The sequence below is a fragment of the Mustela nivalis genome (assembly GCF_964662115.1).
Source record: "Mustela nivalis genome assembly, chromosome: 4".
In the NCBI taxonomy this organism is placed as follows: Eukaryota; Metazoa; Chordata; class Mammalia; order Carnivora; family Mustelidae; genus Mustela; species Mustela nivalis.
In genome coordinates, this window is record NC_139023.1 from 6,982,349 (window position 1) to 7,006,258 (window position 23,910).

The 23,910-nt window shown below is 47.9% G+C and overlaps 1 protein-coding gene across 1 annotated transcript; it reads left to right on the forward strand.

The window, feature by feature from the left end:
* Window positions 1-692: 692 nt before the first annotated feature.
* Window positions 693-16,708, forward strand: LOC309863013 (uncharacterized protein). The gene is made up of 4 exons (XM_082727446.1): window positions 693-905; window positions 6,977-7,042; window positions 13,766-13,846; window positions 16,093-16,708. The coding sequence occupies exons 2-4, from the start codon at window positions 6,986-6,988 to the stop codon at window positions 16,540-16,542; spliced, it is 588 nt and encodes a 195-aa protein (XP_082583572.1). The 5' UTR covers window positions 693-905; window positions 6,977-6,985; the 3' UTR covers window positions 16,543-16,708.
* Window positions 16,709-23,910: the final 7,202 nt, after the last annotated feature.

Here is a 23,910-nt window from a genome sequence, read left to right on the forward strand (position 1 = left end):
GTGTACATGTTCTGGTACATTTTTTTTTAAAAATCTACTTACTTATTTGAGAGAGAGAGAGTGTGTGCACATAGGGAGAGAGAAAGGAAGAAACAGACTCCCCACCAAGTGGGGATCCTGAAGATGGGGGGTGTAATACGGGACTCAACCCCAGGACCCTGGGGATCATGACCTGAGCTGAAGGCAGAGGCTTAACTGAATGAGCCCCCCAGGCGCCCCACGTTCTGGTGCATTTCTATGTCTCCACCAAACATAACATTTTGTGTTTTCCTGGCATTTGTTCGAAGCAACGTCGGACAGGAGAAGCAAGTATTGTTTATGTCCTGAGCTGGAAGAATTTTTATAACGAAGACTGAGCAGATTTTAGATCTCTGAATAACAAAATAATGTCTGAGATAAAAGCCAGCACAGAAGATGTGATAGAACTGAATGAAGTTTGTTTAATTAGAATTTGATATCTGCCTTTTATTTTTCTCTGACAACAATTGTAAGTTTTTAACCAGTCGATTGAAAAAAAATAAAACTGACATGTACAAGATTTCAAATGCTAACCTGTCTACAGGGCTGGCTTTGTTTGTCGTAGGGGTTCGCTGGTGGTTAGGAATTCACTGATCTGCGCACCATAGACCTGGCCCCAGCCAGCTCTGGGAGCTTCTATATAATTATGTGCCAAGAGGGGCAGTGTGGTTGGCTGCAAAGCCAGGGGTAAGCAATTCTCTCAAAACAAATCCGGAAAACAGACTGTGGCTCCCTGACATCATGTGCTGTAAAGTCTCTTACACAGAAAACACACAAAACCACAGAATTCTTTGCCAGGAGCGTTCCATGGGGTCAAGGGAACGCCTTGTAGGGGTTGCTTTCTGACAGAATCTTCGGCTTGTCTTAGAACACTCCAGTGGCAGCAGGTAAGTCTCGAGGGGTCTGGAGGGAAGTGTCTGTCCTCTAATCCGTGGACTTTTTCTGGATGTAGTGAACGCTCAGGCCTCCCGCGGACCTGGAGCGATTCTGGGGGGTTCTGGGGGACGTAGCAGATGCGGTGGTCGCTCGAGTAAGAGCAGCGTGTTTGTGTCTGAGAGTGGGCAGCCAGACCCAGCAGAGCAGGAAAAGACTTTTGGAATTTGTGTATTTTAAATCCCTTACTTCAAAACTTGTTTTTTAGTGAGCTCTATAAGGTACATAGTAGATATGTCATGGGACATGCCTAAAACTGATAAACGATTAAGTTATAAATTTCGTTTACAGTATGGATATGTGGTACGGGCTCAAAGGGTTTCGTGGCTTACACGTGTGGTGGAAACAAACAAACAAACAAACAAACAGTCAGGGACCTGAGGTGAGCTGCTCTGTTGACGAGGCCTCCTGGGCTTCCAGTTCTTTCTCCCTCCTGCTCTGCCGTTGCCATTTTGCTGGAGGGAAAAGGCAGACCCAGAAGCAGCAAAGTGTGTGGCTAAGAAAGACTTTTCCTTACATGTCTTGCTGCGTCCAGCTCCGAATGACGAGGCAGTAGCCCTAAGGTGCGTTTCTGCCTCTGCCGGACCGTGCAGGAGCGCCCCGTTTAACCGCAGAAGAAAACAGACCAGTCCCACACCTGCAGACCGGTCTGACCATTTAGGAGCCAAAAAGGACATTGTGCTCAGGTTGTTTACGGTAGCTTTTCTTTTCATTGTTTGTTTTTTTAAGATTTTGCTCATTTCTGTATTTGAGAGTGAGCATGGAAGAGAGCGAGCGAGCCCGAGACAGGGAGGGTCGGGGGACGCGGCGACTCCGCGCGGAGCAGGGGGCCCGGGACCGCACTGGGGGCTCCGTCCAGACTCTCAGGGACCATGACCTGAGCCGAAGGCCGAGTCTCAACCAACGGAGCCATCCAGGCGCCCTACGGTAGCTTGTCTAAAGTTGTTCCAGCCAAGCTTTTTAAAAAAACTATCGGAGGAAGGCTGGGTGGTTTAAATGGTTAAGCTGCTGCCTTCAGCTCAAGGCATGATCCCCGGGTCCTGGGATCAAGCCCTGCATCGGGCTCCCAGTTAGCAGGGAGCCTGCTTCTCCCTCTCTCCCTGTCTCCCCCGCCTGTGCTCTCTCTGTCTCTTTCTCTCAAACGAACAAATAAAATCTTTTAATAAAAACGAACTATCAACAGAACAGGTAATTTAAACACATGCCAGTTACTTATTTAAAAGTTTACTGATTAATGGTTCTTAAAACCCATTTTGTAGCATGTTTGCAAAGAGCCAATGAGACTGCCTCATTTGTAATGAGAGTTTAGTAAGGGTTTGTTTTGTTATTATTTAATTTGTTATTATTTACTCTTTTTAAAAAAATTTATTATCATGACATAGCTCCTCACTTGGCCTAACTTTCCTGAGATGGTTCTCTAGACTTCTGGAAGGATTTGGGGAGAAATCTCTAGATTTCTGGCCGTTCTTTAGATGTAGGGACCCTGGGGATGTATTTACCTCTATTCTCTCTCCAGGCGAGACTGGTTTCAATTCTCATTGTCCCCGACCCAATGTGGGGGCTTCCTTGTCCCCGAGACAGACCATTCTTACTGAGCAGGTCCCTTGCAACGTGCTCGTACCAGCAAGGTTGGTTTTCCTGACTCAGAAGGGACCCGAGGAACTGGCAGTCCCGCTAAGCCTTCAGTATCAAAGATGCTATCTTTCATGTCTATGTCCTGCCGCCTTGCACAGCGCTCAGTCAGTGTTTATGGAATTGAATTGATAGGAGAAGCAGGGTTAACGCAAAGGAATGGTTCTGTGAAGGCGGAATGTCAGACAATATCCTCGGGAGGGGTGGAGGGGTCACCTTTGGGGGTCCATATCGCTCAGCCAGTACGACAGAGTGGTAGCTTCATCTGTCTCCAGAGAGTCTGTCCAGCTGCCTCTCCTCAATTCAGGTGACTGAGTGGGGAGTGGGGAGTGGCCCCCCAGGGGCAGTGCTGGTCAGGAGGGTGGCGGAGGACGACACCAGGCCTCATCGGAAAACGAAAACCAAAGTAGTCGTTGTCATAGTTCATGACAGAACATCGGCTCGCAGGGGCAGAGCTGCCCCAACCCCTGGGACTGCGCCACACACGGAACCAAGGGGCCCGAGGAGCAAGCTGGCGGCCCGTGTCACAGCCTGGCTCCTCCAGCACAGTGCCAGGAGCTGGCTGGATTCAACAGCAGTCGTCCCTGTCTCGCGGGTCTGAAGGCTGGTGCCACCACGGTTGGGTGCTGGGGGAGCTCCTCCCGGGTTGCAGGTGGCCGCCTTCCTGCTGTCTCTGCCCACGGCAGAGGGAGAGAGTGGGAGCGAGAGCAGGCGGCCTCTCCAGTCTCCTCTGATAAGGCTCATCTGACCGCGAGGACCCGCCCACACCACCTCATCCCAACTTCATTCTCTCCCGGAGGCCCGTCTCCCAATATTAGCACCTGCAGGCAGATGAATTGGGGGGGGGCAGAATACAGTCCACAGCAGCCTAAGAACTTGGGCTGGAACCGTGATGGTCATTTCATAGCAAGGACCTGGGGCAAATTATTCAGCTGCACTGTGCCTCAGTGTCCCCACCTGCCAAATAGGAGTAGAAATACTCCCTCCATCAGGGCGCTGCTATGAGGCGCGAACCAATGCAGTTAAAGGAGTTGGCAAGTGTGAGACACAGGGGGGGTTATTTTTATTATTGGCTATTGTTCCCCGGGGAAGTCGGGGCCACTAGACACTTGATTTTTTTTTTCTTATACTTTATCTATTTATTTGAGAGAGAGCGCACAAGCAGGGTGGAAGGAGCCGAGGGAGAGGGAGCAGCAGACTCCCCACCGAGCAGGGAGCCCGACGCGGGGCTCCATCCCAGGACCCTGAGATCACGACCTGACTGAAGGCAGAGGCTTAACCAACCAAGTGCCCCCAAACAGACATTCGATTAGGTGGAAGGCAAGCTCAGCCCTGGACTCACAACGAGCACCCACTGTAGCTAGGACGACATTTACCAGTGGCCTCAAAGTTGGCAGCAAATGACCTGGAAACAGGAGCTTCCAGCACTGGGGCAAGAAGCACTGGTGCCTCCACCTGTCCGCTCTGTTCTACCCACTCCCCGGGGCACAGCACTTGGCTTCCTCTGCCTCCACTGGACCTACCCGCTCCCCCCTACTGCCCACCAACCCCCCAACTGCTGCCTTTTCTTAGCATCTCTCTTTGTCTCTCACTTTTTCCCTTCTCATGGGAGAGTCTTTCAAGGTTTTCTGTGATGGCCAAAGAGCGCTATTCCTTCCTCGAGACCCCTAACCAGGACCTGTGGCTGCCGAGGGGCTGACACCTCCAGTTTCCTCTGCTTGGATCCTCACAGTGGGAACCAGCAGAGACCACCGGAACAGGAGGTGCTTGGGACACAGAGCCACCCCCAGGGCAGCAAGTCCAGACGGTGCTGCCGTCTTTTTAGCTCCCAGATTCTGCGTCGCCTGGTTCTGCATTTTTTCTTCCAGGCTCATCAGATCTTAGAGCCCTTCTAAGTACAAGTATTTTGTGATGCTCCGTGAGTCTCCAGTAATGAAATACATAAATAAACACCATGTGTCTATACGCTTAGCTTAAAAAAAAAAAAAACTAATATAATGCTCTAACTCTACTATGAAGCGGAACTAAAGAGAGTATTGATTATGAAACAATAGATACTTCAGTGTGTCGGTGCTCAGGCCTGACCCTGCCGGAAGACACCGCAGTTGTCAGCTCCTCGTGCTCCCGGGTAGATCACCGTGAACACAACAGGCACAGAGGCAAATGGCAGGAAGTGTGGCCCCTGGGGGTGTGCTGGTCCCAAATGGCGGACAGCTCCTGGGGAAGCTCCAAGGAAATAAAGTTCAGTTTCATCTGGATACAGCTGAGAACCGCTGTCCTAGGCTGTTTCAAGAATGCACCATGTGAATGGTAAAATAGTCAGACGTGCCCACTGCCCTGTCTGACTCCGGAGGGCTGAGTCCGACACAGAGGCCCGGAGACCTGGGTCACTCAGCAGGAATCAAGGGGACTCAGAGAGACATTTAAACCCTGGCTCTACCTCCTACTCTGGTGGGACCTTGAGGAAATTGTTAACATTTGTAACCCCTTGATTTCCTCCTCTGTAACACGGGCATACAATACCCACCAGACAGAGCTAGTGTGAGGACGACGTGTAACAGTGATGTGTGGGAAGCGCTCTGTGCAGGACCTGGCGTCGAGAGATGTCTCGGTAAAGGACTTGGGAGAGAAGGGTAGGCAAGAAATCGTCACAGGAGGAAAAACAGACTTTCCCTCTACGCGTCTGGTTTTCTGGCTGAGGTCCTATCCATCGGACTGGCAAGGGACAGACCAACAAGAGAAAACCAAACAGAAGTTCATTAACACGTGCACCGTGTACGCACACACGGGGGTCCCCGGTGATGAGTGACCCAAACGGGGGTCAGAAGTTGGGCTTCTATACCATCTCAGGCTAAAACAGAGGAAAAGCATTGCGGGGAAGCAAATTATGGGAGGGTGACGAGGAGAGCACGGTAGCAAGGGTTGTTTAGTAAGGCCGACCGTGCAGGTCAAGTCCGTGGGACTGCCGTGTCAGGAATGCTCTTCCCGGTGCCGGGAGGCTCAGTCCGCTGAGTCCTGCTCCCCGGTCGGAGCCCGGAGCCTACTTGTCTCTCTTTCTCTGCTCCTCCCACAACTGGTAGGCGTGCTTCCACGCTCTCTCTCAAATAACTAAGTAAGTAAGTAAATAAATAAATAAAATCTTAAAAAAAAAAAAAAAAAAGAATTCTCCTCTTCCTGGTGCTGGAGAGGGAGTCGCCTTTCACAAATGGGAATTTCCTTTACGAAAGGAAAACCTATGCCCTCTTTTAGAACTTTCCTGCATCGGGTGGTTGTCGATGGTCCCAGCTCAAAACAATTCAGATGCCACAGAAGCCTATTTGCGGGGGCACATTTTGGTACCCTTCGACAGTCAGCAAATATTCACATCGAAGCCCTTCGGAGGGCGCTGTTGCCAAAGGAGTGAAATAAGGCCTGGAGAAGGGCAAGGGGGGGGGGGTGGGTGCTGTCCTCCATTTTCTTTGCCCTCTGGAATGGGGCCCAGTGACTCACAGGGCTCGGAGCGACTCCAGAGGTCCCTGGGGGAGACCGCAACATTGCCCACCACCCTCCAGAATCAGAATCCTGGGGGGATACCTCCGGGGCCTCTGTGGAGGGCAAATGAAATGTGCTTCCTGCCTGTGATGGGGCTGCAGTGAGGCAGGTCAAGAAGGAACCAAGGGTCCCCCAAGGTGGTGGCGTCAAGTTAACCGGAGTCTGGTTTTCTAGGGGCCGCGCACCCATTAGTTATCTCTGCTTTAGGTTTTTTGTTTTGGTTTGGTTTTGCTTTTGTATAAAGCAAATTTTTTTGGCTTTTGGGGGGGGAGCAATTTTTTTTTTTTTTTTTGGTAAAAAAAATTGTCTTCCCACCTAGACAATTGCGCAAGGGTCTGTTCAGGACGGTGTACTTGCCGGCTGTAGGCAGTTTGTGGATTCTCTCCCCAAACATTTAATGAGCAGCTGCTGTGAGCAAGGAGTAAGGCAGCAAGCAGTGCGGGCAGAAACCTTCCTCGGACTTCGTCTCTCCAACAGACTACGAGTTCCTGACACCAGGCCTTCCCTGTATGGGCCCGGTGCCCGGCTCAAAGCGTGGCAGCAACAGTAACAGCTAGACCAGAGGTCCCCTTGTGTCCTACGCACTATTTTAATGACCTCATTCAAATGTCCTAACCACTCACGGAATAGCTCTCACCGTTACCCCCACTTTATAGGTGAGGATGATGAGGTACGAAGAGGCTAGAGCACGTGCCTGAGTCGCACAGCGAGCAAGGGTCAACGTCAGGGCTTCAGACTCAGCCTGGGCTCTACTGCTTGCACGGTACACAGTCGGTGCTCAATAAAGACGGACGAGACAGCATCGATGCATGTACGTGCCCATGTTTATCTGCAGGAATAAAAATTTCTCTCATGCTTTCAGCACCTCAGCATGTCCCGGTGTGTGCGTCTTCTGGTCTTTCTCCACGGAGCGCTCGCACTTCTGGCGGTGAGTAACCACCGGGGTTTTCCCAATTCTGCCCTTGCCGGGCTTCGAGATTTACCAGCAGGAACCCCGAGGCCCGCACCACTTGGTCTTCGTGGCATCCAGATTCGGATACTCTAGAGCCAAGGTTAACCGTGTCACTTGTCCCCCCCGACCCCGCCTTCTTACGCCCTTTTACACTGATGAGAGAAAAAGACTCTCCAAACTTCTGATAGGCAAGGGAAGCCATTTTGTTTTACTCCACTTTTAATTTAATGTAATTTAATTTTATTTTATTTTATTTATGTATTTGAGAGAGCGAGCAAGCGAGAGAGAGAGAGAGCACGAGCAGCAGGGGTGGGGGCTGCAGGGGAGAGGGAGATGGATTCTCTGCTGAGCGGGGAGCCAAGGGCAACCATTTTAGATCCCTAAGATGACGTGACTGTAATCCTTGTGCACACCGACACCGACACCGACACCGACACCGACACCGACACCGGACAGCCGGACAGCCGGCCCGTCCCGCGCGCGCCATGCACCTGCTTTGCGAGTGAGTAGCCTACAGGAGAGCATCTTGTCCTCCAGAGCTTGGTCAGTGCTCCTGCTCTCACATTCCTTTTATGATAAAACTCGGGATTCCTGCCTATATGCGAATGTAATCTCTTGAGCTTTTACAAGCTGTGAACAAAGTATATGACCCGGTAAACTGTGGAACATTTTCTTCCCCGAGAAGGCCGTGTTTCTCAGGCATGAATAAAACTCTCTTCCTTACGTTTCGAGGTTCTGAAGAGGTTTCTTCACTTTGCTCTGACAATATCCGCTCCCTCTTTCAAGAAAGGATCTACATTCACTTTTGGTAAAATGAGGGTGCTGAAACAACTTAGGAATTAGTGAATTTTCAGAAATGTTGGACTTACTTCCTCTTAAGGTGGGGAGAGAGAGGGACTCTAAATTAGATAAGGGGGAAGGCCCTTCTGCTCAAGAAGGTCTCTACAATACTTTCTACCTAGGACAATATTCGTTTTTCTTTCTTTCTTCTTTTTTTTTTTTTTTAAAGATTTTATTTATTTATTTGACAGATCACAAGTAGGCAGAGAGAGAGGGGGAAGCAGGCCCCCTGCTGAGCAGAAAGCTCGATTTGGGGCTCGATCCCAGGACCCTGGGATCACGACCTGAGCCAAAGGCAGAGGCTTTAACCCACTGAGCCACCCAGACGCCCCTATATGGACTTTTCTATCAAGATAAAACCAGAAGAACACTGTCCTGCCTTAGCAATTACCAAGACTAGGTCACTACTCTTCCTACCCGAAAAAGATACAACAAATTAATATTCTTTTTCTATTTTTTAAATAATGTTCATGATATTCACTACAGAATTATTTATAATGGCAAAAAACAATCCAAATATGCACCAATGGGAAATCTTGATACAGTTTGGTTCAAGTGTACAGTGGTTTCCTGCACTAGATACTGCGAGGACAGCGGTCTGCGATGTATTGCCAGATGAGAAAAGTGGAAAAGCAGTATCTACCGTGGGATCTCGTGTGCGTGGAAACACACACACGCGATGTTCTCGAGCACAGATACAGAAGCAGATGGAAGTGATCTGTAGCAAAATGTTAATAAGGACTGTGTCCGGACTGACGAGTAAGGACACTGAATGGTTTGAAATGTATAGCAGTGTGTATGTGTGTGTGTGTGTGTGTGTGTGTGAGTGTGTGTGTGTGTGTGTGTGTGTGTGTTTAGAGGCCTGGGAGAAGAGGCAAGAGGGGACTTACTTTCCCTGTATATCTTTCCCCTTCCCCGCATATCAGTATTTTAATTCATTTTTTTCCCTTAAAATCGATTTATGGAGGAACTAACTTTAGTTTCTTTCAGATTCTATAGATGCTTTATTAAACAATTTAACTACATATATAAGTACGCGTGATCTAGATCTGTGTACGTGTGCATGTTTCCTGACCTACTAAAGGAGAGGAAGTTGGAGAGGGTTTCAAGTTAAAATCTTTCCAAATTAATTTTTCCTGCTTATAAATGTTCTACATGCTCATAGTAGAAAAGTCAGAAATAAAGAAGGACAAAGGACATAAAAACCACCCATCATACCACCGTACGGTGGGGCGCTTCCATCCAGACCTTCTCCTGTGCATTTGTTACCTCCCAGATTGGCGTGTTTCTTTAGAAAACAAGAAACAAAATCGGGATTTAAATTAACTTCTGATGCGTCTCATTACAGTCTCTCTCCCAGAGAGCCTCCCACAGTGTCCTATGTCTGCAGTCATGTCACAGGTGTCACTGGATGATTTTACTTCATAACTTTGTACTGGTTAAAAGTTAAATAACCTATTTTTTAACACTACAGTCGTCCTCCCCTTGTCTGGGGGCGGACACGTTCCAAGACCCCCCGTGGATGTCTGAATCTGCAAACAGCGCAGAACCCTCCATCTAGGGTCCCAATAAAAGAGACAACCGCAACAACTGACTGGACTGAAAGGGATGTGAATGTGGCCTCTCTGTCTCTCTCAAAACATCTCACTGCACATGACTCTCCTTGCCTCTGGTGATGACATGAGGTGATAAAACGTCCACACGATGAGATGAGGTGAGGTGAGTCACGTAGGGCTGACTGCTGAGCTCTGGGCATTCGTCAGAAGGGTGATCACCTGCTGCCCGGCCACGGCTGACCGCAGGTAACCGGAACTGTGGGAAGCAAGCTCTGACTACGGGGGAGGGCGGGGGGGGGGTGGGACCTACTGTCATCGTATGTCATTATCAGGAGGCGGAATCACCACACATTCTCATAGACACTTGCCATTCAAGAACAGCCTAGCCAAAACAAAGGGGGCGATGGTATCCATGTCCTTGACGAATGTCTTTTCCTACAATCAAGAACACATTCGTAGCTGCTTCTCTTTATAATTTCAATAACAAACTGAACCCGCTTCTTGCTCGGCAGGTCTTGCAGTAGGGGGTGATGTCAGTTCTAATCCAAAGCCATAGCTGGAGGGCTGGGGAGGGCTCTGAGAACGAACACGTTAGAAGCTACGTGGTGCATCACAAGAACAAATTCCTTAAATTCCCATTGATGCACACGGTAAATTTAAATCGTCAGGCTCAAGAACCCATTCAAAGGCTGTCAGCGCCAATTTGCAGTTTTTGCTTGAAGAACAGTGTAACCCAAGTAATGACTCTTCTCTGCTTTGAAACAAGCGTCCCGAGGGAGGAGACACATTGTGATTTGAGAAGACACAGCTTGTCGGAGCCACTTTTAATTCGGTTTCCTGCTCTCCACGGAGAAGGTAGCAACTTAATACCCTTTTAGGAATTCTAGGAGAGGATGCGTGAAAGAGAGTGAAGCTAAAAAAGAAAGGATTGAATGGGGGAGATTCCAGAAACAGGGGTAATTTCAGGCACCTGGCAGTCTTCTCCTACTTGAGGGGAGCTTTATCTGTTCTCACACCCTGACTGAGCCACCCTGACTGAGCGACCTTGACCACCTAACGGAAATTCATGAGGAAAGCGGTCTCTGAATCCGTTCAAGGCCATGATCATTATCTTTTCGCTGTTTGTAAAGTCAGAACATTGACATCTCCTCCAGCACTATGGGCTGCTTATTTTGGTTTTGTTTTCCAACCAGTTCTCTCTCATCAGCCATATTTGAAATGTTTTCCCCTTTTCTAGCATCCTGTGGGACACTTTTCAAAGTTTCTAACATACACTGCTAGAGAGTGTCCCATTTTCCTGCTCTTCTGATTACATGTATGGATGTGACCTAATTGTCTACTAGCCTGGTCTAAAAATATGCTGAACTAATTTTCCGAGTCACATTTGCCAATACCAGATGAGCTACTCCTTTAAGTTATTTTAAAATACTTCAAAATATATGAAAATATATCGTCCGGCGATCTTCACAACTGTTCAACAAACTACTGGATACTGCTACAGAATGGCAACAGACAGTAGGTGAATGCCAAGGTCAAGTGCTCAGCTGAGGCCAATTACGGAGTCAGATCAAAGTACTCCGAAGCACAAATCATCCAATTTTTATAGGTAAGAATATTTTTCTTGGTCTTCACCCAAATTTGCTCGTTCTTATATGGCCTGCACCTGGTCAAACACACCTCTGATGTTCTCAAGATAAAGATCTACTTGGAAAGCATCTGTGAGGGGAGTCCCAGGCTGTTCAGACACTAGACTGAAAACTAACTGTGGCTTTGCCACTTTGCCCGACAACAGTGGTTAAAACTAACTTGTGACTCAATGGCGGGAGCAGGGTTCAAATATTGAGGTATTATCTTTGGAATTGCGATTTTTGTAGTTTCCGAGCAAATCACTTTCCTAGGACGGCTGTAACGAATCACACAAAGTCGGTGACTTAAAGCAATAGAAATTCATTCTCCTGGAGGCCAGAGGTGAGGAATGAAGCCTTCAGCGGGGCTATGCTCCCTCCTAAGGCTTTAGGGGAAAATGCTTTCTTGCTTCTTTCCAGCTCCTGGTGGCTCGTAGGGTCCTTGGTTTGTGGCAACAGAATTCCAGTCTCCACTTCCTTCTTCATACAACCTTCTCCCCTGTTTCTCTGTGTCTGAAAACCCTCTCATTGGATTAAATACAAGATGAACTCATCTGAAGATCCTCAACTTATTTATATGGGACCACCCTATTTCCCAATAAGATCACATTCCCAGATACTGAGGGTTAGAACTGGGCTGTCGTTTTAGGGAACACAATCCAACCAGCTATAGTGACCAACACATTGCGGGCATTACACCCACACTTCTCGTGTATCATAATGTGCTTCCTCAGAGGACCTGCTGGGGGGCCAGGGGTGGGTCACCCCACGAGATGAACATGGGTCATCTTCTAAGACTATCAGTTTTTTAGATTTTTTTTTTTTTTGAGAAAAATTTAACTGACAATCTAAAACATGTTAATATTACAATAAATCTACTGTGGTATAAATACACAATTCACATGAATTTTTAAGATGAAATGTGTGAATCCAGCACATTTTTGAGCCAGGCAATATCTGTCTTGCTAGGCCTCTGGAGGAATGGCATTCGCTCTTTTGCTGATGGGGAAGGTCGGAGCAAAGGTTTGGGCTCTACCATCACAGTTTCCATTGTGTGCCTATTCCTTACAGACATCCCTAGGAGTCTCTAATATATCATTTGTTTTTGTCAAGGTAGAAATTTCAGTAGTGGAAGCTGTAGGCTGCTTTATGCAAACAAATTACTGACCTAGTAAGTCCGTCTGCCTGGTCACCACCTTGACCATCCGGGCTCTGCAACATCGTTCTCTGGCTCTCATCCATTCTGGGGCAGGTGTGATCAAACACAAGGTCGTGTGTGATATTTAGAATTTGTACAAGTGATTTATTCAACATATATTTGTTGATCCATGGTATGGGGATATAAGAATGATCAAGAAGAAAACCCCACAGACAGTTCTTCCTCTTTCCAAGCAGATGACAGGCAGAGATAGAGGCATGTGTCTCCTCTCTGTATCTGGACGTAATGGCAAATATGAGCATACCTGCCCCCACTGCCCATTTATCTGACCGGGATAGTCGTTGCTAGATGATCTTGGTGCTTTTTCCTGCTGAGCCCTTGGGTCAGTCTGCTCCGAATGCTGTAACAAAATACCATAGTACTGGTGGTTTAACAAACAAGGATTTATTTCTCATAGTTCTGGAGGCGGGGAAGTCCAAGAACAAGGCGCCGCCAGTGTGTTCCTGGTGAGGGAACTCTTCATGAGTTGCAGAGGAACAGCTCCTTGTTGGGTCCTCACATGGCAAAGAGAGAGAGAGAGAAAGGGAGGAAGCAGGCTCCTGTGTGTCTCTTCTTATAAGGGCATCAGCTGCGTTCACGAGGGCACTGCCCTCATGACCTAAGTACGTTCCAAAGGCCCGACTTCCAAGTACCATCACACTAGGGATGAGGTACGAATCTTAGGAGGACACAAATAGTCAGTTCATAGCAGTCCAGTTATCTAACAAAGGACATCTGTGCTTCCTGTGTACCTTCTTTTTGGGTTTGTACCAGAAACAAGAGCACATTGTTTTAAACACCGACTTCAATAATGGTACAGTCGGAGCCATGCTTTTTATTTATGAATAAGTTGGTTTTTTTCATGAGATATTTTCAGCATCGTTATCCACTTAAATCCATCCAAGGGGCTGAAGACATTTTCAATATTATAAAATGTCACAAAAGGCCCCAGTTTGAAGATTTAAGTGGAAATCCCATTGAGTTCAAAAAAGGAAATTTTTGGCAATATACACACACAAGCCCGTCGAGGGGGGAGAAGATAAAAATCAGGTCAAAACCTGGCTGCTCCTCGGGGCCTGGCTGTGTGTGTGCACGCGTGTGCTGGGAGGGGGTGGTCTAGGGTTATGCACATGGGCTCCTAGACCACCTTGGACTGTCTCTGACATCCCAGAAGGGGAGGGGGCTGGGGCAAGGAGGCTGAGGTTGGCACTGGCGCAGAGCGGGGTGCACAGACACAGCAAGAAGGGTGCGGACCCACGGCTGTGGTGAGAAGGAGGGATGGCCCTTGACTTGCCCCCAGGTCTGTCTGGGATGTTCTCATTTTATCCAAGATATTGTATATCTTGGCAGAGCCACTAACTTACACAATTACTTTGAGTAGCTCTTCTCCGAGTGTAGAGCAGTACGGACCCATTTGGAAAGGAAGCCACAGACTGAAAGGAAAAGGAGGTTCTAAGACAACTGCATTCTCCTTTTCTAGAAGGGGGTGCTTGGTCTGTCAGATGAGAGCAGTGACAGCAGTCCTGGACCCAGGAAAAGCTACTACATCCTCCAGATGCTGGTAAGTCAATGCAGCGTATTGCCTTTCCAAAAAAAAAAAAAAAAAAAAGGAATTCAGTTCCTTTGGATCAGGATTCGTCAAAGTGGCACTATGGACTTTGGGGCCGGGTAATTCACTGTGTCGCGCTGTCCTGGGCCCTGTAGGATGTTTAGTAGCATTGCTGGCCCCTCCAGGCAGCACCTCTACTCCCCACACGTGACAACCGACAAGGGCTCCAGATGTTGCCAAATCCCCTTGCGTGGCAAAATTGCTCCTGGTTTAAAACATTTGCTTTAGATAATTTGCAGGAGAAGTGTGTATTTGATGTAGAAACTTAACACAGTGGTAATGTTTGAGGGGCTCGTAAAACTTGAATGTGTCTGAATTCTTCAAACCTCTTGTGTATGGAACCTGAACAGAAATGTTTTGGATTCTGTGAGAACACTTTTTCCCCCCTATAAAATACATCTGTCATACTAGAAAAATTGGGTATTAGGCTAAATATAAAAGACATAAAGTTGAAACACTATCTAATACCATCCTAAAGGAAATCCTAAGACTAAAATAGCACCCACCACCAACAAAAATTAGTCATCGAGGCATAATGACTAGGATGTTTATAGGATCTAATTCCTGCCTGAAACGTCTACTGGCTTCCTCAGCCAACAGACCTTGGGCTCAAGAACATTTTTTACTTACATCTGCATGGGTCGCATATCCTTTTAATTTAATTTTTTAATTTTTTCATTTGAGAGAGAATGAGAACAAGAAAGAGAGAGGCCTGGAGAGGGAGAGAGAAGCAGACTCCTCGCTGAGCAGGGAGCCAGATACGGGGCTCAATCCCAGGGCCCTGACATCAGGACCTGAGTCAAAGACAGACACTGAACCAACCGACCACCCAGCACCGCAGCACTTACTCGTTCTAACAGGCGTCTGAGTGTGACTATAAATAGGTCCACAGAGAGAAGGAGGTTGTGTACAAACATTTAGGCCAAGTGAAAGGACACTAAAGAGCCCTGGGGTCTGTGTAACGAAGCACCGTTGTGTCTAAAACATTTCTTGGTAGAAACTGTCCTGGTATCAAGGCACCTGCACGGCTCAACTGAGTCATGGCCCCAGGGTCTTGGGATGGAGCCTTGTATCGTCTCCCTGCTGGGCGTGGAGCCTGGTGGGATTCATTCTCTCTCTCTCTCTCTCTCTCTCTCCCCCTTCCCCCCTCCCTGCAGCCCCCACCCCCACTCGTGAGAGTGCACTCTCTCTCTCTCTCTAAAAAAAAGAAAAGAAAAAGGAAAAGAAAATGTCCTAGCGGCGTGTTGCACTGATCATAAAGGAAAACAGTACAATGAAAGGGTAGAAAACATCTAGCCCGTCCTACCCATTGAGTCAAATCGCTGGCGTGGAAATCACGCAGGGGGTGGGAGGCGGCGATCCAGACAGTGCGGGGCTCTAAGCAGGACAGTGCGGGGCTCTAAGCAGGACAGTGCGGGGCTCTAAGCAGGACAGTGCCGGGTTCTAAGCAGGACAGTGCGGGGCTCTAAGCAGGACAGTGCGGGGCTCTAAGCAGGAGAGTGCCGGGCTCTAAGCAGGACAGTGCCGGGTTCTAAGCAGGACAGTGCGGGGCTCTAAGCAGGACAGTGCGGGGCTCTAAGCAGGACAGTGCCGGGCTCTAAGCAGGACAGTGCGGGGCTCTAAGCAGGACAGTGCCGGGCTCTAAGCAGGACAGTGCCGGACTCTAAGCAGGACAGTGCGGGGCTCTAAGCAGGACAGTGCGGGGCTCTAAGCAGGACAGTGCGGGGCTCTAAGCAGGACAGTGCCGGGCTCTAAGCAGGACAGTGCGGGGCTCTAAGCAGGACAGTGCGGGGCTCTAAGCAGGACCGTGCCAGGCTCTAAGCAGGACAGTGCGGGGCTCTAAGCAGGACCGTGCGGGGCTCTAAGCAGGACAGTGCGGGGCTCTAAGCAGGACCGTGCGGGGCTCTAAGCAGGACAGTGCAGGGTTCCAAGCCTTGGTCAGGGCCTGGCGCGCTGATTCGGACCCATCCCCAGACCTGGGGCCCGAGCTCTCAGTTTGTATCGGAGAGGACAGATGGCCTCAAAACGCAGGTGAATCAGGCAAAAGCCGAACCAGTGCCTGGATGCGTCACCCCAGCCTCAGGGCCCCCCTTCGCTTCACCCCCCGCAGGGGTCCCCTGTGCCCGACCCCCCCCCCCCATCTTTCAGGCCTGGACACGGGGCCACCTGTGACTCGGCCTCTGTCCTTCGGTCCGCAGCCAGTCCAACGCGTGACGGGGAATCCGGGGAATGCCGGCGCCGGGAACACGGCCGACGCGCCAGCCCCGGGGCCGTCCCGTGTCGGGGGCGCGACGGATACGGTGAGGCCCGCGGTCGGCGCGGTGGCCTGTGTCCAGCTGCCGCCCGCGCCCCGCGAGCCTCGACGCGACCCGGCCGCCCCCGCTCCGCCCTGGACGGGGAGCGCAGCTCGGGGAGGCCCTGACCCCGCCCCCCCCGCCCAGGCCGGGCTCCCCGACAGACAGCGAGGGGCCTCTGTACCCAGGCACCCGGGGGACCCCGGCACCGTGGCGGCCAGGCTTCCCCCGACGCCCCGAGTGCTGCGTCCTCCGGGTCCCCCCACGGACGGAGCCCCGCGCAGCACCGGCGCCCCCGCCGCCCCCGCCGCCCCCGCCGCCCCCGCCGCCCCGGAGCCCAGAGGGGACACGTGAGCGGACGGCGGCGCCCCTGCTCCGGGGAGGCCCGGCCCGTCCGTGCCGCGGTCTGGGCGCGGGGAGCCGCGGTCGCGGTCGCGGTCACCAGCCCCTCCAGGAAGGAAATTCCTCGGGAAAGAGTTTTCGCAGCCGCAGGAAGGTCCTGTCGCCCGAGCTCTGTGGCTCTGAGCAGTTTCTCTCACGGTTCCCTAAAAATAAACCAGTGCGGCTCTTAAATCATTGCTGAACGGTCTAGGATTTTTATGAAAAAGTCCATTTCGGGGGCGCCTGGGTGGCCGAGTGGGTCGAGCGCCGGACCCTTGATTTCGGCTCCGGGGTGATCTCAGGGTTGTGGGGTCGAGTCTGAGGTCGGCTCTGCCCACTGGGGAGTCCGCCTGGGATTCTCTCTCCCTCCACCCCCCAACACCCCCCTTCTCAAATAAAATCTTTCAAAAAAGGAAAAGAAAAGAAAAAACCAATTTCAGGCAAAATTGGGAAGCCACAGGAATTTGCTATCTGGTGCCCTGTCTCCCCCACCCCCCATTTTTCTTCCTGCCCTGGGAATTAAAATCGCCCATGCTCAAATTGTTTCTACCAAGTCTGGAAAGATTCCGAAGTCGGTCATTTACACTTTTAATGCTTACAGTGCTCTTCAGACGATTAAAATAATCCTGACATCATTGGTTTCTAGTACTGGAGCTGTGGCCTCCGGAGTGAAAGGGAGTAGCCCAGATGGTAACAAACGGAATAATTCTAAATTGGAAAAATCTTAAAGGAAAAGGGTCGGAAAGGGACTGGTTTAGCAGGAAATATTTAAAAACACGCCAGTTTTCGGCACGGTTCAATCAGATTCTCCTTCAAGTGGAAACAGCTGCGCTGACCAAACGGCTTCAGAGAGTGAGAGCGGAGGGATGGCTTGGGGAGAGCGATGCGGAGAGCCTGACACCGCTCGCCCCGCCGGCCACCAGCCAGCAGCCACCAGCCCCCGGCCACCACCCCACCACCGTTAGTGACAAGCTGCCGCAACACACTGTGGCGCAGCTGACACAGAGGCACTCAGACTTTTCGTGGCGTCTTGTGCGCAGCCAACGAAACCAGCAACTGAGAGCTGGCCTGGGCGGGGGGTGGGGGGGAGGCTAACGCACTTGACAAACGAGCCGGTTTAACCTTCAAGCTAAGACCACCTTGTTTAGATGGGGTTGAAGGGACCAAGCAGGCGACTTGATAAGAACTTTCTATGGACTTGGTTGCATCAATCTTGACCTTGGAAGAAGAGGAACGATGCAAGCATGAGCATTTGGTCATGAAAGTTTCATATGAGCAACATTTTGTGGGCTTAGACAGTGGCGTGCTGGCAAGCGGTTAGCACCTGGCTTCCTGGGGTGGTTGGCGAGCTGATGTGTAGTTTTGGCATCACTAGCGGAGTTGTGAGGGGTGTGCAGCTGCCACGCCGTAGCCACGTGTCCTCCATGCAGAGAGATATGATGGGCCCAGGTGACCTCGGGAGCGTAGATAAGGACAGACGTAGCAAGCAATTAGGAACTGGTGAGCTTAGAGTACTTGTCACCTTTGTTCTTAATTTAGTTTATTTAATGGTATGTTTATATATTTGAATTTTCATGAGGCCCATGTTTGAACGCCAGCTCACAAAATCCCTAAAAGAGTAACCAGCTCCAGCACACCAGTAGGCAGGAAGATGAAATCAGAAGGTACAAAGAGGCAGCCACAAGGGAATCTTGCCATAGGAGGGTGAGTCTCATCCAGTTCTCTTACGTCTATGTAGTATCTTATATTCCCAGACATGACACAGAAACATTGAGAAAATTTGTAAAATAAAAAGATTATTTTTATGGTGATTACAATTGTATGGTACCTCTGGAACTTTTCTGCATTGCCCTTGATGTGGGGAAGTGTGTTCACGAATCAAGAGTCGAGAAGAAAGCTGGGGGCACCTGGGTGGCTCAGTGGATTAAGCCACTGCCTTCGGCTCAGGTCATGATCTCAGGGTCCTGGGATCGAGTCCCGCATCGGGCTCTCTGCTCAGCAGGGAGCCTGCTTCCCTCTCTCTCTCTCCGTCTACTTGTGATTTCTCTCTGTCAAATAAATACATAAAATCTTAAAAAAAAAAAAAGGGATTAAGAGTCAAGAAGAAAGGAAAAGGAAGTATTCGGACAGACAGGGCTGTCATCACCAAAGCACGTGCTAGCACGGGATGAAGGAAATAGGAGAAAAGGAAGAAGAACATCGAACTGGGTAAAACCAGAGCAACCTGAGAGATGCAATGTGGCCCTTCTCTGATTTGGAATGATCTCTGTCCTTCAGAGTCTCAGACATCACAAAAGCTCTTGTAGCAAGACATGAAGTTTAGAAATAGAAGTTTACTCTCTTGCGTTATAGACTTGCTGACTTTTAAAGGAGATGTGACAAGAGAAAACATTTTCAAAATCAGAGGGTAAGGAGCTGGGGAGACACGTGATTTCACTTCTTTCTTACACCGGAAACTTCTACCCGGAAATATGGGTTAGCATTTGAAGGGGATTAGTCTACGTCTCCCCGAAATATGCCACTTTGACGTAAGGATAATTTTGAGCGGAAGGCAATTGAGAATTAACATCTTCGGAAGGAGCAGATTCCTACCTTCTCCTTATCTGCCTGAAAGCAGGGCTCCATCTCCCTTGTGAAGGTGCCCTCCCCACCTCTACCGGGAAGAGAAGGGCACTCCTAGCCTCGGGCACTGAGACGGAGAATGGAGAGTCCACGCTGACGTGAGTTTGCATAAAGAAATTTTACTAAAATAACCCTATCCTCTATTGGCTCTCCCCTATATTTCCTACTTCCCCACACTTTCTTGTCTTGTGAACCCCAGATCTACCCCCAGGATGAGCCCTTCTTTTTATTTTCACTTTTTATAAAAAATATTTTAAAAAATTTTAAATTAACATATAATGTATTATTATCCCCAGGAGTACAGGTCTGTGAATCGCCAGGTTTACACTTAACATAGTTTCACTTTCTTTGAACTTCTGTGCACATAAAAGAAATGAATAAATTTGTATTCTTTTTCTATTCATCTGTCTTTTGTTAGTTAAGTTCACAGGCCCCCGTTCATTAAACCTAAAAGGGTAGAGGGAAAGCTTTCTTACTGGACATATTAAAGGTAACTTAGTGGTTTTCAAAGCTTGCTTGAAGATTTACTGGGCTTACCTGTGGCAGATGCATAGCCTATCAAAAATATCTATTCTTGCAAATCAAAACCACAATGAGATATCACCTCACATCTGGCAGAATAGCTAAAGTAAAACCCACAAGAATAACAAATATTGGCAAAGATGTAGAGAAAAAGGATCACTCGTGCAGGTTGGTGGGAATGCAAACTGGGCAACCACTGAGGAAAACAGTATGGCGGTTTCTCAAAAAATTAAAAACAGAACTGCCATATGACCCGGAAATTCCAGTACTAGTGTTTACTCAAAGGATATGAAAACACTAATTCTAAAGGACATATGCACCCTTATGTTTATTGCAGCATTATTTACAGCAGCCAAATTACGAAGCAGCCCAAATGTCCATTGATAGATGAATGGATAACGAATATGATATATAGATATATCATATTCTTTTATATATAAATTAGTATATATAAACATATATTTATATATATAAATTAATATCTATAATGGAATATTATTTAACCATGAAAAAGAATGAAATCTTGGGGCGCCATGGCTCAGTTGGTTAAGCGGCTGCCTTCGGCTCAGGTCATGATCCCAGGGTCCTGGTATTGGGCCTGCATTGGGCTCTCTGGTCAGCGGGAGCCTGCTTCTCCCTCTCTCTCTGCCTGCCTCTCTGCCTACTTGTGATCTCTCTCTGTCAAATAAATAAATAAAATCTTAAAAAAAAAAAAAAGAATGAAATCTTGCCGTTTGCAACAACACGGATGGACCCAGAGACTATAATGCTAAGTGAAAAAAATCAAAGACAAAGATCATATGATTTCACTCATATGTGGAATTTAAGAAACAAAACAAATGAAGAAAAGGAAAAAAAAAAAAAGAGGCAAACTACAGAGAACAGACTGATGGTCACCAGAGGGGAAGTGGGTGGGGATGGGGGATGGGGGATTAAGAGCATATTAAAAAAAAAAAGAAAGAAAAAGAAAAAGAGTGCACGTATTATGATGAGTACTGGGTAATGCAGAGAATTATTGAATCATGATATTGAACACTTGAGACTAATATAGCGTGATATATTAATTCTACAGGAACTGAAATTTTTTTTCAAGATTTTATTTATTTATTTGAGAGATAGAATGAGAGAGAGAGCATGAGAGGGGAGAAGTCAGAGGGGGAAGCCGACCCCCTGCCGAGTCCCTGTGTGGGACTAGATCCTGGGAGTCTAGGATCATGACCTGAGCCAAAGGCAGTTGCTTAACCAACTGAGCCACCCAGGTGCTCAGGAACTAAAAATTTTTTTTTAATTTTAAAAATAAAATATCTGTTCTTTTTCCGTGGTAGACATGACTAATTGAAGAGAATATTACGTCCCACTGAGCGACATGTGGTGTCATGATCTCAGCTCAGTACTAGCTGTCATAGAGTGAAGCCGACTCGCCAATTCTGGCTAAGGCAAGTCATCAAAAAGGCCAACAAACATTGCCAAAGAAATAAAAAGAACAAAAATTTCATGTGGTCATAGGCAACCCATGAGTCCTCTTCTCTGCCACTAAAGAAAATACTCAGCTGCTTCAAGGCAAACTCATGGTTGCAGGGAACTCAGAACCCATAGCCACCACTCTACAGATTGCAAAGAATTGTATCTAATTCCAAGGATGTGGAAAAGAGCTTAATGGCTATTTAACTACATTAAGGACAATTGGATGGGCAGGCCATTAACGGTAGGCTCAGTTTCTGTGCTTGTGCCCAACAGAAATCATCTGCATTTCAAGCCTTTAGAAAAATTGCCGTCATTTAGATTTTAGTCGATAGAGATTTGGGGAAGTTGATGCAGTGACCAGTGCTGGATAGATCCCAGCCGTCTGGTCTGTAATTCCTTACTAACAGGGACAGAGTCCAGGGTGCCGGCATCTGTAAGAACCATCTTCCAAGGTCATCTCTAGTCTAATACCCTTTTGACGACAAGGGCAAATGTTTATTAATATAGACGTACTCTTCTCCTACAATTTCCTTAATCGGTTTGGGTAATTTCAATTATACCGAGTAGGAAGGATAGAAAAAAGAGAATAAAGCCCAAAACTTTCCCGATTTTTTTTTAAATGTAAAGAATGATACAGAGTCAGATTAGTTGCACAAGAACTTAGTTGCTGTGTCATGGGCCGTAGTAAAACTTTCAAAAACAGTGACTGACTATGGGTCCATTTTCCTCCAAGGTCCTGCAAATCACCTCTAAGAATGCTTTCAAAGTAATCTGAACAGAGAGCTCCGGGCTGGCTCCGTTGGTGCAGCTTGCGACTCTTGATCTCGGGGTTATGAGTTAAGCCCCATGTTGGGCATGGAGCCAACTTAAAAAAAATTAATTTGGGATCGCATGGGTGGCTTAGTTGTTAAGCAGCTGCCTTTGGCTCTGGTCATGATCCCAGGGTTCTGGGATCGAGTCCCACCTCGGGCTCCCTGCTCCACAGGAAGCCTGCTTCTCCCTCTGCCTGTTGCTCCCCTGACTTGTGCTCTCTCTCTCTATGTGTCAAATAAATAAATAAAATATTTCTTCAAAAATGAATTTGAACAAAAGTTGCCCTTTTTGGGGCACCTGGGTGGCTCAGTGGGTTAAGCCTCTGCCTTTGGCTCAGGTCATGATCTCAGGGTTCTGGGATCGAGCCCCGCATGGGGCTCTCTGCTCAGTGGGGAGCCCGCTTCGTCCTCTCTCTCTGCCTACTTGTGATCTCTCTATCAAATAAATAAAAAAAAGTTGCCCTTTTTTTGAAGATGCAAAAAAGAACATAAAATTATCAGAGGACTGTAGGCATTGTCAGATAATATAAAGCAGAGGAAAATCAGAAAGAAAGAAGAAAAAGTAGGGAGGGCACAACTCAGCAGACTATTCATCAGAGGACTTAAAGGAAATGTTTCTTTGCCCAAATAAACATAAGTACAATGGAGCACATAAGCCAAAATTGCTGTTCATCATTATAAATAAATCCTCTATAAAGCTAAATATAGCAAGATAGGCTTATAAAACTTTGTCAAAGTTTTCATCATTTGAAAATGACTTCTCTAAAAAAACACCAGTTCCTTCCCTATATCTAACAGACACACACACACACACACACACACACACAGGAGAGAAAACTTAAAAATGCAAAAAGAAGGAAAGTCTGAAACAGATGAACATCATCAATACTTTAATTTTAAAAATTTAAGGAGTACTTAGGCTAATTGAATGGCATTATAGAAAAATGTGGTTCAGGAAGGCCCACAAAGTCGAGGGGCAGCAAACATCAATGAGCCATAAGGAGTGACCATGTTACTCCTCAGCTAGGACAGGAAGTGAGCTCCTTATTAACAAAGATTAAATACCCAACCTGAGAAAAACACTCATTATGACCAAACAGATTCATCATGAACAAACCTTTGGTGGCTATTAAGAAAAATTTTTGTTCATGACTATAAATTGCAGAAAATGCCCAAATTAATATAAGCTACTTATAAAAGACATTTCTTTGAGCATTTTAGAAGAAAAGGGTAATTTCAAGGAAACCTCCTCAATTAATTCATAATTAATGTTCCATGTAAATCACACACAGACCCCAGCAATTATAGGTCCTAGGATCTCACAGGGAACCGGAACAGGAGACGACCGCCCCCTCTCCCTTTCTTGAAGGCGATCGTCCTAACACCAGGATCGCTGGGAGAAATCATCCCAGATCCCCCTGCGCGACGGTCCGTGAAGCTTCGCCTTCCCGAAGTGTTGCTATAATGCAACTCACTCCATGCAGTGTAGACTCTTATGATTTTAAAAGTCTCAGGCTTTAAAATTAATCACAGAAAATTATTATTTGGCCAATTGAATGAGCAATAAGACAAAACAGCAAGATCTTTGAAATGATGGCACACAAGTCTCAGATTTCCGATTTGATTGTGAACAAGTGAACGGGACGCATTTATAGAGTCAGGATTTACGGAGTACCTGCTCCATGCCAGGCATCCGTCGAGGCACTGGGACGCAGGGATGAGGAAGACAACTTTCTTATCCTCATGGTGCCTGCATTCGTTCTTGCAGTTATAGGGACAGAAGCAAGTATTTGTGGACAGTGATCGTGTTGGGAGGTGAATAAAACGGCGTCATGGGCCGGAGGCTGGAGGCTGCTGGGTGGCACGGCGTCCTCCAAGCCCCGTCCCATTCCCACCCACCTGACCTCCGCCTCGCTCTGCT